This window comes from Crocodylus porosus, unplaced genomic scaffold (genome assembly GCF_001723895.1).
Source record: "Crocodylus porosus isolate Cpor-Errol unplaced genomic scaffold, CroPor_comp1, whole genome shotgun sequence".
In the NCBI taxonomy this organism is placed as follows: domain Eukaryota; kingdom Metazoa; phylum Chordata; order Crocodylia; family Crocodylidae; genus Crocodylus; species Crocodylus porosus.
In genome coordinates this window covers 14430826-14445265 of record NW_017728921.1, presented here as the reverse complement: position 1 = coordinate 14445265, position 14440 = coordinate 14430826, and the positions used below count along the sequence as shown (strand labels likewise).

Below are 14440 nucleotides of genomic sequence, written 5' to 3'. Positions count from 1 at the left end.
GGGGGGGGTTGGGGGGCTCATGCAGAGCCCCCCCCACAGTGTTGGTCAGTGGGGATTGTCCCCTGCCCAACAGCATGCAGTGAGCACCAGGACCTTCTTATTTTTTTAAACAACTGCTGGGGTGGGTGGGCAGGGGATGGACTTAGTTGATTTGGAGATTCAGCCAAATGGAATCGGGACAGTGATTTGAATCATCGAATTGAATCACTGTTCCCCGAATTAGCCAAATCTGAATCCGAAGTGAATACTAGCCACTTCACACAGGCCTAGCTTACAGTATTCCTATGAACCATTTCATTCTCAACAAAAGTTGTAACAAAAATTGACCAAGCTTTAGGATCTGTCACCAAAGTAAAAGCAGAGTGCCTGTTCCAAAACACATCTTCTTTGTTCACACTCACCACAAGGCATTGATCCAAAAAGTAATTTTTGTGTGTCAGAGAACTGGGTGTTTGTATATCTGAATTCCAGGAATACTCACCCGGGAATTTGACAGCATTCCAGATAACAACAGTGTTATCCACACTGCAGGAGGCCAGCCAAGCATCATGTGGAGACCATGCTACATCCATGACATCTATTTAAACAAAAAAGCCATATATGAGATGCCATGAACTAAACTTGCTAATTAACAGTCGCAGAATAGACACCAGTTTAACCAGTCATTGCATCCGTATTTCATGATAAACTTGCCATATCTTTCAAGACTCAAAACAAGACCATCATCATTTAAAATTCACATAAAGTAAGTGAACTAAGGGAACAAAAGTGAAGCTTTTTGTGGCAGAGTCGATGGGAATTATAACCTGAAAGGGTTGTTATGGGAAAATAGGTATGAGAGGCTCTGGGACAGTCAAAATTATATGGCTTAATATGGGTCAAAAGTATCTGAGAGAGATACAGTAGATGTCCAGAACAGTTATAGGAACCATAATCTCCTCTACCAACAGAAATGTATTCAGTTAGTAAAGGACCAAAAGAAGCTGACAAGGCACAATACTTCAACCTAAATGTCAGTTTTCAATAGTCCAAGTCTAAATGATTTTTAATGATTTGAGTGAGCTTCCAGAAAAAATTGTATTAAAAAATGCACTTTAATATATTTCAGCATTTGTCTTTTTTCCTAAAAAAGATGATATATATTTTTTAAACAATTACATTTCTTAATCTATTTTTATTTAGATCCTTAATTTTTAAATATTTGTCAAGGAACAGCAAATTATGTATTTATAGTTTACTAGATAATTAACATTTTTCCCATGATTGGGAATGATGTCAACCTGCATTTGGATAGAAATTAGAAATCAATTAAAATCCACAAAAGCAACATTTGAAAATCTTTTTTTTAGTTAAAGAACACTAATTTAGATCAGTGATGGTCAGCTTGTCCAGCCCCATGGGCTGGATCTGGCATCTGGAGCTGCATCACCTGGTTCTCAGGGCTCCCCATAGATCCAGAAATTTGGTGGCAGTATGAGTGGAGATTGGGTTAACTGCTGCAATAATTGTAGCCTCAATTTCTACACCTATGGGAAGCCCTACAAATCACATGGCATGGCTCCATGGGCTGGCAGGGGATGCGATTTAAGGCAATAATGATAATAAAAATATTATCCTTGTTTTACAGGTAACTTCTACGAGTCAATGTGTAATCAAGTGACATGCTGAAGGTCACATATGAAATCAAGTTAAGTCAAGAATAGAATCCAGGAGTTCTGATACCTAGTCCCCTATTCTAGCCATTAGATACATTAAGTATCAGGAACCTTAAAAATGAAAGAAGTTTTAGGGGATGTCATCTGCTCGTAACTGGACCTAATCAATTACTGATTTTTGTGTAGTCAGTTTTGTCATCAAGTTATTACAATGTGCCCAAGAAAGTGTGTTTGTGAAAACATTTTATTCAAATATATTCTAGTCACATTAATTCCACAACTGGTTTGTTTTTTTACTTACCCCCTGAATGGTTTCTGAGAATTGACACACACCTCCACTGTTCAACATTAGCAAGCTTACTACTAGAACCAAACACAGTGCTAGGTCCAATGTACCTAGTTAAAACAGGACCAGATGAGTTATTAACAAAAACTCTCTCAACAAGTAACTTAATTTAAAAAAAAAACCCAAAAAACTCTATAGTAAGAGCCTGTTCAGGTACTACCATAACAAGGAACAAGACTCACAGAACACAGAAATATTGTGTTATACATATGTAAAACCTCCATAATGTACATTTAGTTAGTTAAAAAGCCATATACTGTCCAAAGAACGTTGAGAATGTTAATAGTTAAAATACCAGTTTGAACAGTCTTAGTGAAGCTCTCTACAAAACACAGAAAAAAATATTAGGGGTGTGTGAAGCGGGGCCTATTCTATTCAGATTCAGATAAGGCCTGAATCAGGGACAGTGATTTGATTCGTTGATTCGGATCACTGCCCCGATTTGATTCAGCTGAATCAGAATCTGAAGATTCAATGCTGATTCAGAGAATCCGTGATTCTGACATATGTAGAAAAAACTTTTAAAGCTGTGCCTACCTCAAGGTACCAGCACGGCTTGTGAATGCCACGATGCTGGGGCACATGGAGCATCCCACAGGAGTGCTCAGCGGTGAACCCAGAAGTGGATTGGAAGTACTTCTGGTCCACTTCCGGGTCTGCCAGGGAGCGCACAGGGTGGGGTCCCCTGTGTTCCCCCAGCTTGGCAATCAGCCACAGGGGGACCCTTGGGTGCCCCCCCAGACCCAGGAGGCACCAGTCACCAAGCCAAGGAGTCTCTGGGTGGGTCCCCCCAGAGCACTCCCCGGCGGCCATGGAAGTGGATCAGAAGTGCTTCTGGTCCACTTCTGGCTCTGCTGCCGAGCGCGCTGGGGAGCCCTCCGCGCTCCTGTGGTACACTCCACGTGCCCCAGCATCGCAGCATTCATGAGCCACCTGCTACCTAGAGGTATGTAGAAAAAACATTGAAAGCATCTCTGTCCAAATCGTTGAATCTTTCCAAATCTCTTCAAATAGATTTGGAGGGTTCCAATTCGATTCACAGAGATACCAGGGTCCTCTGATTCGATCCGGATTTGGAGATTCGGCCACCAAATCAAATCAGGGACCAAAGCTTCACACAGCCCTGGAAAATATCCCACTTCTTAGACCACGGGTCAGCAACCTATGGCCCTCAGACTGGATCTGGCCCAAGAAGCCTTTGGATCTGGCCTGTGGAACCCTTTTGGTGGCATTCAATTCCATGTGCTGTGCCTCAATTGGCCACCCGGGGCTCCAGCAAAAAAGGGGCTTTTGCTGTGTCAGAGCTGAGTGGTAGGAAGATATAGCAGCAGCAGTGGCTGGATCCTAATGCCCAGCCCCCTCTGACCTGAGATGGGTCATTCCAGCCCCTCCCTTCCACCTAAAAATGTTGCCAATCCCTGTCCCAGACAGGAGGGATAACTGGCTTGCCGAAACAGGCTACTAGTCAAGGCAGGTCATCACAACAAGAATTCCAGTGTCACTGGTTTGCACTTGTGGTTTCCTCTTTACGTTCTCATTAAGCAAGCAGCTCGTGAGAAGTTTGCATGAGGAACGTTTTGTCAAACAGAGTAACCTACTTAAAATATGAATTTGAAAAGGAAAGAAATGCTTACGCAGCTCGTTTCCACACCATGATCAATTTGTCATCTCCCCCTGAAGCCAAGTAAACACCATTGTTTGACCACCGCACACAGTTTACACAAGCTGCAATGTAAAAGAAAATTAAAATTTAGAAGATTAAAAGCTGGATGAACTGGTTCCAGAACAGCACCAGATTTCATATTATGCAGAGTTTTGACAGAACAGCCTTGGGATTTGTTAGGTATGCTTGTTCCATTGAAAGCAGTTACTCTGTCTGCTTCAGATAAATGCACTGACACTTATCTTCAATTGCAGCTTCATTTCAACAATAAACTAGTTCCTCTAAAAAAAAAAATTAGGAAAAATAATTTCACTAGCTTAACAGGGAAACAGTGGCATTCATCTATCCTATTCAGATAGACTTTCTTCAAATATTCTGGATTCACCATACACTATATCTGAAAACTATAATCAAAATGGGTTTTACATGAGGTTTCCTTCCTATTCTTCATTCTTTTACTTGTCCTTCCCTGAAATCCTATTAATTTTCAAAACTTTTTTCTACAAATTACTTTGTGGGCCCAACAAATCAGGTGGAAGAAGCACATAAGCAAGTAATCTCCTGAGCCACAGAGAAATGTTTGGGCAGTTTTGCAGATAACCTGACAAGTTTTTTCTTTGCAGAACAGGCAAACAGTCAAGCTCTGAGGTCCCCCAGCAGTAGGTCACACAGACTCTCTTTCACTGAACAGTGTATTATATTTGTAATTACAAACAGATGTACTAACTGTCAGTAATTTGCCAAGGCTCAAAACCTATGGAGAACCCTTCCATGTTACCTAAGTGATTGTCCATCTGACAAAGCATCTTAGGAATATTTTCATTTTTTTCATCTTCCTCTTTCAGGACAGGAGCCATATTCCAGATCACCACTTTCCCAGAATCCTGTCCTAAAAATTAACAAGAAGAAATCAATCATTTATAAAAAGCAAGCAAAGATTTCCAACTTTATTTTCAGATCCATAAAAACACTGGCACTTGGAAACTGCAACAAAGAGTGCCTAAAAACGTTTAAAATGGGCAAAGACGTCCAGAGTTCACAGTAATTTACAGTTTCTCCAACTGTGATTAAGATAGTTACATCTTTGTTCAAAAACAATAAAAGTCAAAGTGTATATAACAGTAATATTCATTATGAAGATGTGTAATTTATGCTAAAATTGATTTTGAGAAGGAAAAGGGGCATTAATTACAAGAGCATACTGACTGAAAACTGCATTATACAACCAGTGACTGTGTTAACCAATTTTTTACATAATTCCCAAATAAATCTATTTATGGAAAAGGCCCTTTTTTAACTCAGCATTTCTATCACTAATCAAACAGAGTATTCAGCTCCTCTTTAAAACTGAAAACATTTGGTCACTAGCTCTGCCTGGACTTAACACCAATGGCTGCTGACACATTGGGCGGGGGGGGACACGACGTGCTTTACCGAAAGAGGCAGTGTGTTAGTTTGATTGGGCTCTGCAGGGTCCATATAGATTACATACTTCAGCAGGGTTTTTGGCACTTTTATCTAAAACCAAGTCAATCAACTATTAGATAAAAGAGCCAAAGAAGCCCTGCTGAAATGCACAATCTATACAGATGCTGGGCAAGCTGTGTCCAACTAACACAATGCCTCTCCTATGCACCAGGCTCAGCATGGGGCCCTGCCGAGTTTAAAGTAAAGCACTGTTGGGGGAGGGAGGGTTATGTCTGTAAGCAGCCAATATTAACAGCCCTATTGGGCTCATCACTGATGGAGCTGCTATTCTCAGCTGGGGCACATCCACACATGCAAGCACATGAGCTTGCAAAGACTCAAAAAGAAATGGTGCAAATTTGAGCTAGGGCTTTTTGTCTCAGCATATGTGCCCAGACATGCACATTGGTGTGGTGCAAGTTGTAACACTTGGGGCAAAATAATCCTGCCTGGCTCCTCCCGGATCTGGAGCCAGGAGGAGCTAGAGCCTGGGGCCAACACCTGTGGGTCCCAGTAGTGTAAAAAGCTGCTCTGTCCTGGCCCCATCAATACAAAAAGCTGCCCTGGCAAGTAGCTCAGGATTACTCACTCTCAGAAGTTTCTGGGGCCCAGTCACTCGGTACCTGGGGCCAGCTGGACTGCTGAAGCAGCCCTGGGAGTTCCCTGCACCCTTTACCCACCGCGGCAGTCTGGCTGTGGGGGCTGCTGCCTGGCTGTGACCTGCTGCACACCTGTCAGACCCAGATGGGGACCGCACAGTCAGTAGAGACATCTGGCCACCTGGGCCAGCTGGGAGTGGGCTGTGACTGCAGAATTGGCCTTTGTGCGGCGCTATTGCCATGTGTGCCCCTGCCTGGCCATTTGGGCAGCTATTGCCCAGAACGTTTCCAGTGTGGTGGCCTGCTTTGACTGGCCAAAGCATGTCCTCCTGACCCCAACTGGCCAGGAGGTCAGCCACTTCTAGCTGGGTCCAAGGTGCCAGCTCTGAGCAGGCTCCTCTACCCTGGGTCCTGTTACTTGCCTCTCTAACAGGAATTCTGGTGTTCCCTATTTGAAAACTGAAAAATCCCTGATTAAAAAAAAAAAAAATCCCAAAGTCATTCTGCAAAATACCCTGAAATCCATGTTCCTCCACAATTAAAACAAAAGACCACTATATGCAGAGAGAGCAATCAGTTAAGCAATGTCTTATAGATATATCTACAGTGTTAAAGAAATATGGAGGCCTGCCAGTGTCTCTATCATCATAATATAATGAATTCTAAATACCTACACGTTTTGCTCTTTGCCTTTGATTTTCCTACCATAGAGCAGTTAGAGCTCCCCCTGGCCCCTTCACTAACCAGGATGTGGGGACAGCTGCCCCTGAAGCCACAGCTCCTGCCGGCAGGTATCATCCTGTCTGGCAGCTGGGCACATAGGGTGCATGCTGGGGGGAAGTGGGGTTTGCAGGAGGGGTGGAAAGAGGGGTGGAGGGATGTAGGGAGCCATTGGGTGTGTGGGTCCATTGTGAGGGGACTGGGGAAGGGGCTGCTCAGGAGGGGTGGGTCCTCTGCCCCCTCAAACAGCTCATGAATTGGCCCCCCAACAGGGGCCACATGGCCCCCCAACAGAGGCTACCACTCCCCCCCCCTTGCAGGGCCCATGTGCCTACTCCCTGCTTGCTCCCCTAGCCCCTCTGGATTGCTGCTCTGCCCAGCATGATTCCCTACCAGCTCCTGCAGCCCCCTCCCTCCCCTCTGATGGCTGCCCTGACCAGACTCATCCCCTGCTTGCACCCCCAGGCCCCCCAACGGCTGCCCCACCCAGCCCTACCTTCTACTTGCACCCCTGGACCCCCAATGACTGCCCCATTCACCACCCCGCCTCGGCCCAGAGGCCCCAGTGACCCTGATGGCAGCTGCTACTGTTGGTGAGTGCAACGTTTTTTGCTTTTTTGGGGTTTTTTTTTAAATTGCCAGGATGTTGGGGCCAGGCGGGGCAGCCATCCTACTTACCCACACGGAGCCTGGGTCCAGCTCCCTGTGGCTGGCACGCTGCCTGCCCTGCACAGGCACAAAGCATGCTTCAGCACCGGGATAAAAGCCAGCCATAGAGATACTCTGACTGGCTACTACAGCGTCTCTGTGAAGGACCCAAGCCTCTGATTGCCTGCCCAGCTTTTTTTGCCCAGGGTATTTTTTTGACCCCTAGATATTCCGGGGTCTAATTTTGCCAGCGCGGGGAACATTTTTTTGTTCCTGCACGTGCCTCTTTGAAACATGGCAAGAACCACATGCATGCTTGTCTGGACCAATGTCCAATGGACATGCCCTAACGTCCAAAAGAACAGGAACACAACTATGTCTACACATGACTTCATCAACCACAGCAGTTACGCTCTATTCATCACAGCATTTTCAAATACGCTCAGTTGTTTATCTCTCTCCAGACATGGAGATGAATGATGAATTTAAAAAATGGATAAAGTGAAGAAGTGTGGCGAGGATACAAGATTACTTTAGCTCAGAATTCTTCTTCCTATTAGTATGCAAACATACCTTGCCCTCCAGTTGCAAACTTGGTCCCATCTGGGTGAATATCAACTGAAAATATTGGCTTTCCTGGAAACAGAGACAGAAAAGCAACACAGTGAGTAAATCCATGCTCCTAAGAACATTGTAATGCTAACTGAAGCTCAAATGTTCTAGTTAGCAAAGCAGCAACTAACTTTTTCTAAAAGTTCTAGTCAGTGTAGAACTAAAAATTATGGAAAAGTATAAAGCAACACACTGCTTCAGAGACCATCCTATACAGATTACAAATTCACTGGCGTATAAGACTGCTCATAACAAATCAAACCAATGATCATCAAGATGACTGTCCTGCTTTTGTAGAAACATAGGCCTCGACCACTGTACAATACATGGGGCCAATTACAGTTATGTAAAGCTGTCCTTGAGGAAAAAAAAGCCTCCCAATTTCTATGGCAATCACCTGATATCCTGAAGCAAGAAAATTCATTTACCCCAACATCATCTTGTGTAACAAATTCTATTGGACATGCAATAACCCAGTTCAGTTTTAAATCCTGTTGCTAATGTTATATTGTAGCACCCACACCTTTCTAGTTACTTATGACTTCCAGAAAGGAGAAAAATAAGAGGCTAACCAATTCAAAGGCTGGGGATTACGTCCTCTTAAAACTTTCTTTTTCAAAAGCAATAATCCTATTTTTATAGACTGTCCTGAAGTAACCCAAAAAATCATGAATCAATTTGGCCACACGACTTGAAAATGTGGCAAGGGATGGACGGAAGTGCTAACTGCCACCACTCCCCCCACTGCCAAAATTCCCCAAACCATGGGGGACCCCACAGGTCAGATGCCATGGCTCCATGAGCCAGAAGTTGAACACCCCAAACCATACAGAACATACACACGAATCTGATAAAGAACTGTGGCTTCTCTTCAGATGAGTGGGTTTGCATCTATGCTTTCCTCCACTAATGTGGTGATGGTAACCAAAGCCAACCCTAGCGGGGTGCAGGGCCTGGGGCAAATCAGCCTGTGCGGGGCCCCTTTAACACTGCACAGGGCTGTGGTACCCCCGCAAAGGGGAGGGGGTGTTCCCCATACTTCTTCTGTGGTGCAGGGCTGGGCTGCCAGCTGCAGGAGGGCCCTGCCAGACTGGCCGTGGCCGCTCCGCCTAGGCCCTGCAAAGCACAGGGCCTGGAACGATTGCCCCGATTCATCGTACCCCAGGGATGGCTTTGATTGTAACACGCAGACAAGGCTTCGGGCAGCACAGGAGGCCAACAAAATATGGGTCTTCTAAGAGCAGAAAACTGAGGGCAATTAATCAAGTCTGCTGCAACGTGGCAATTGCCACACTCCAGCAGCCTCGTGTCTCTTGTGTGTCAGTGTCCCTGTGCTTAAAAACGGCGGTGGGGTGCCATTTTTAAGCACAGGGACACGGATACATGAAATGTGGTAGCACTTTAATTAGATCAGGTCCAAGAGCCGCTCTAATAAAAGAGCTGCCCCCCCCAAGCATGTGTAAAAGTGCCCTGAAAGATTAAATTATCTTGGCCTTGCCTAAATGTTATGCTAGTTTAATTGATGGCATCATTTTAAACTATTTCCAGCCACTGGCTGCTTATTTCAGTTTAAAGGGCCAGCTGAAAAACAGATTTGAAGTTAAACGTGTTACTTTCTCATGAAGACAAGGCTTTGTACAATTAACCTTACTTCCTGCCCGCCACCCCTATGCCCTCCCCTTTTCTTACTTCTCTCACAAAATGGCACAGGCCATATAAAAAATTGCTACAGCCCAAGCAAACACAGACAAATTTGTTTCTTTGGCACTCATGCTTATTCTCATCTTTAGACCAAATTAATGTTGTACATCCTAAATAATTGTGAAACAAGCTGTTATACCTGTTCCTTCACAGAAACAACTGGCATTAAAATATTTAATATTGTGAGTCCACATCTGAGTAAAGATTTACCATGGAAAACAACCATCTTACGGATTGAAAAACTAACAGTAGCTTGCTCCAAAGTCTGAAGTCTGGAGGTTTCTGTACTCAGGAGAGGTCACTTTTTCAAACTCAAGAAACAATAGTTTTAAATGACCTATTTTACAGGGCACCTTTCTTCTAAAAAAAAAATAAAGAACTGGGATGCTGTTCTACCTCTTCCTTATCTGACTCTTTCCTAGTTCTTAAAAACCCCAAATGCTGCAATTTCTGCCTCATCCTTAGAAGCACCTTTTTCTTCAGCAACCGTCACTTTCTTTTTTTCTGCACAAAGTTCATCTGCCAAATTTTGCACAGCTCCATATGGGAAATTCATGTATATTATTTATTATTTAATAAAATTACTCCTATTAAGTTAGGGTAGACAGACATGTGTCTGTGATGATTTAGATGGGAACAATCCTGCCTTGAGAGAAGGGCAGAGGCGAGCTCACGAGGGTCGAGCCCTATGATTCTACTTTATACATAGGGAATTATTAACATAGAACCATGAACCTGTTTTCCAAAAGCACCCCGAATTTTGTGCTGATAAAAGGCAGTTCTGGCAAGTGAAACCCTCATGGAAACAGCAGGGTAGGAGTCCCCACAAACACTACCCTGCCAGCATGGCTCAACTCTGATCTGCAGGGAATTACTTCGACTGGTCACAGGTAGGTCAGTCTCCATGACCCATTAAGTGTTGGATTTTCTTTTGATTCTTCCAGCTAAGGTAAAGCCTGGTGATGAATTCATGGTATAGGCAATGGGCCCGATTGTCTCCAACTCACCTCATATAAGAGCCACGATGGATGGGGACCATTTACAGTACTCCCAGCTGAGCTTGACTGGCTTCATGCTACTTACTTGGAGACAAAAGGTCATGAAACTCACTAGTTGCCTACATATTGCTCATCTGCTAATGAATATTAATGTTATGCTTCCCAGAGTGAGCTTCCCCCAACCAGGGACGTTTATTAAAGTCTAATCATTTGTAGTTTACACAATTAGTCTTTCACTCTCAAGGTACCCTGGTAAAAACTTCTCATGTGATACCTGTTCTCAAACACACTGAGATGGCCACACCCTGTCCTTAAAGCGGCAACTTCCATTAACCAAACCCAAACACTAAGCATGAAATGCTAGTATCTACACACCATCCAAGGTAAGTTGTAAATACAATATTGTGCTATTTCAAATTATTTCAACAACTGTCCTATGTACCCTCTGGCTTGGCAGCAGCCCCAGCCTCAGTCCTGCCTGACTCCCTCCCTTCCTATAGTATCCTCAAGCCCTCCCCACCACACTTACCTAGGGGAGCTGCTCTCCAGGTTGCCTGGTGGCCATATGCATATACATGTACATAGCACCCCTTGCCTAAACACCCTTCTCCCGCACACACCCCCGTCCCCTGCAGGCTGGAACTCTGCCAGCCTGCAGAGAGCTCTCTGCAAAAGAGCAAAATCCATGGGTTTCTCCATTGAAATGAGAAATCCTTGTTTTCCTCTGTTTTTCCATGAGAAATGGAAAGCACGGATCCCTGTTGATAAGACAGATATGTGCACTGACACAGTAGAACTACCAGAGGTTCTGAATCTGTGGTGTTTAGACCTTACGATTTTTTAATTAGGTCAGGCTGCAGACAAATATACCTTTAACTTCTTTTTAAAAGGAGAAAGGAATTTGCAGTTTGGGTAAGTACATCAGATGCTCTAATTCAGCTGTTCAGTCTGTTCACTCCTATACTGGAACAAGTAGCTCTATTTGTGGTCAGATCACACAGCAATATATGTACGTCTTCTACTGTTATAGGTATTAGATCTGCCCACACCCTCAGCTATATAGCCCCGGGTCTGTTCCTGTGCACAGCTGCTCATCACACTGTTATATCAGCTAAGAAATATAGTACTATTCTTTGATTAAATGGGATAAAAGCTAGTAGCAAAGTTGCAAATTGTGAATGTACATCCGTTCTTTTACTGCACCAAGACTCCTTACATATAATGTGCATGGTATCTTGGTTCACCAAGAGCACATGGCTCTTTCTACCTTTAAAATGCAGAATCCTTCAACAGTCAGATTCTCTATGGAGGCTTCCAAGCATTCCAAAAACTGCATTTGCTTTCAATTTTATGAAGTTATAGAGACAACATGATTTTAAAGGAAAAATCTGCATATATTTAGTAGAGAAAGGTACAAGTTAGAATTTTGTTCCCACCACCATGCTCTATATTTTTGGTCTGATAAAGTTAGCAGAGTAACATAACTCACTTCTGTGGGCCCCCCAAATAGAGATTACGATTAAAATATTTAAGAACCACTTCTTAGTATTTGGGGGCAGTTTACAAACAAGAACTCATTCTATTGTTTTGTTGAAACTATGCAAACAAGAGAACCATTATTTGATAGTAACCATTTCCTTTCCTGCTCTTTTTCTTCCTCTAATTGATTACTATGTTATATCCTGTTAAAATGAGCCAAAAGGTTCAATGTTCCTGTCTGCAAGTGTTTGAATGCTTTCCCATTTGTCAGATACTCAAAAAACAACTAGGAAATTTAAAACAACTCTAGTAATTAAGCAGCAAACCAAACAATAACATAGGGAACATTCAAATTTGTTTGACTGAGTTAGAGGGGTTTTTTCCCTCTTACACGAATCCCTAACAAACAGTTTAAGCTACCAAAACACATGGTTTGAAAGGGAAAAACATGGTCTAACAAAAATGGTCTGTCATGAGGCTATTTCTCGCAGGATAAAGAATATAACAGTACCCCCTGAAGACTCCAATATTGAAAGTGAGCTTGAAGTATTTTATAAAAGAAATTCATTGAAATGTAGGGCAAACTGAGAGCTAAAGTCATAACCCCCACATATAAAACCCATATTCAGCACTGAAGTAATGGATCTCTTTTGCTGATAAATATGAAATAGACACCCATTATCTTATTATCTATTATTTAAACTCTATGCAAGAATAACCAAAATGTAAAGTTGTTATAACATCGTTTGTGTGGATTTATACAGTAACATTGGTTAGTTCCTATTGATTTTATTTTTCTCCGCCCCTTTTAATACAAACTAGCATCCAACGCAACTCGCAGATCAGTTCAAATATTTACATTCTGCTACTGCGGCTCAAACAGAAAATACACTATAAACCTCAATTAAGAAGAAGTAGGCCCCAATTCTGAGGGCTGCTCTACATGAGCAGACAATTGTGCCTGGCCTTAAAACTCACAGAACCAAACTGAGAACTGAACTGAACTTCTCTCCACAAGAGAAGGCTGAGGAGGGATCTAGTGGCCTGTTACAAACTAGTCAGAGGGGACCAGCAGGCATTGGGGAAGTCCCTGTTCCCCCAAGCACTGCCAGGAGTGACTAGAAATAACAGTCACAAGCTGGCAGAGGGGAGATTCAGACTAGACATCAGGAGGCGCTACTTCGGTGTCAGGGCGGCTAGGATCTGGAACCAACTTCCAAGCGAAGTGGCGCTGGCTCCTACCCTGCAGGTCTTTAAGAGGAGGCTAGACAAACACCTTGCTGGGGTTATTTGACCCCAGTACTTTTTCCTGCCATGGCAGGGGGTCGGACTTGACGATCTGCTCAGGTCCCTTCCGACCCTACTAACTATGAAACTATGAGATCCTTACAGAAACTGGAGCCAGGACCATATTGCAGGACTGGGGCCACAGAGGTTTATTAAATACAATGTCATCATACTGATCCCTTTTCATATGGATGCTAAATTAAATAAATTGAAAAAGAACACTAAACAGATGGTCCAGACCAGGTGTGCCACAAGTGGCATAGGCAGTCTGTATGTCTGACAGAGGGCAGACAGAAAAGGAGACAGGAAGCAGGTCAGTGGCAGGCAGGACAGGGAGAAGAAAGCAAAACAGCAGACTGGACAGAGGAAGGGGATCACAATGGCACTTGGGGATGGTGCACAGCTGATCTGTGGCATGCCTGCCAAAACAATTCACCCCACTCATCTAGACAAACTGTACTCAACCCATGGAGTCAATTCACAGGACCAGCATGCAGGGACCCTTGTAGGATTTGGAAATGTGGCAGCAGCATGCTGCCACCACTAAATTTTTGGAACCAGTGGGGAACCCCACAGGCTGGATGACATGGCTCCATGGGCCATAATTTGGTCTAGAACCCTACATTTCTCTAGTGTTTAAATCAGGGGTAGGCAATTATTTGGGCTGAAGGGCCACCTAGGGAGTTTGGATGTGTTGTTGTAGGCCCTCTCCACTCCCCCACAACAGGTCACCAAAACTCCCTAAGTGGGCTGGGCATGCTCAGCCAGGTGGATGAGATGGGACTGTGGGCAGGTGGGGACCGATGTCTGGGAGCGGGACAGGTGGGCAGGGCAGGGCTGGGGCTAGGATTGGAACTGTGAGGTGATCACAGAGCAGGGCTGGGGCCCAGGGCAGAGCCTTAACCTGGTCCCCACGTGACGGATCATGACCCGCCCAACCCAGGAGGGGGGCAGAGCATAATGCCCATGATCTGGCCCCCACTGCCCTTGCCCCAGCACAGGTCCATGTGGGCAGCCCCAGTACAGCATGGCTGCAGAGCAGCATGGCCGAGCAGCATGTTGTGGCCCCAACACATTGTGACTGGATTAGGCTGCTCCACTTTGCAGCCATGCTGTCCTGTTGGGTGGAAAGTGGATTACTGCTCTGCCCCAAGGCCCAGCTCTGCATTGTCACCATCCTGCAACCCTGATTCCAGTCCTGGCCCCACCTGCCCATCCCGTTCCCGGACACTGCTCCCCATCTGCCCGTCCCGCTTCCAGATACT

The 14440-nt window shown here is 44.4% G+C and overlaps 1 protein-coding gene across 1 annotated transcript in view; it reads right to left on the bottom strand.

Moving 5' to 3' along the window:
• LOC109312778 (protein HIRA) overlaps window positions 1-14440 on the bottom strand; it is a 57131-nt gene that overhangs the window by 38773 nt on the left and 3918 nt on the right. Inside the window, exons 2-6 of the mRNA XM_019539055.1 lie at window positions 7672-7734; window positions 4443-4553; window positions 3636-3726; window positions 1957-2051; window positions 482-577 (exon numbers count right to left, since the gene is read on the bottom strand). Of these exons, the coding sequence (XP_019394600.1) occupies window positions 482-577; window positions 1957-2051; window positions 3636-3726; window positions 4443-4553; window positions 7672-7734 (456 nt within the window). The remainder of the gene's footprint in view (window positions 1-481; window positions 578-1956; window positions 2052-3635; window positions 3727-4442; window positions 4554-7671; window positions 7735-14440) is intronic.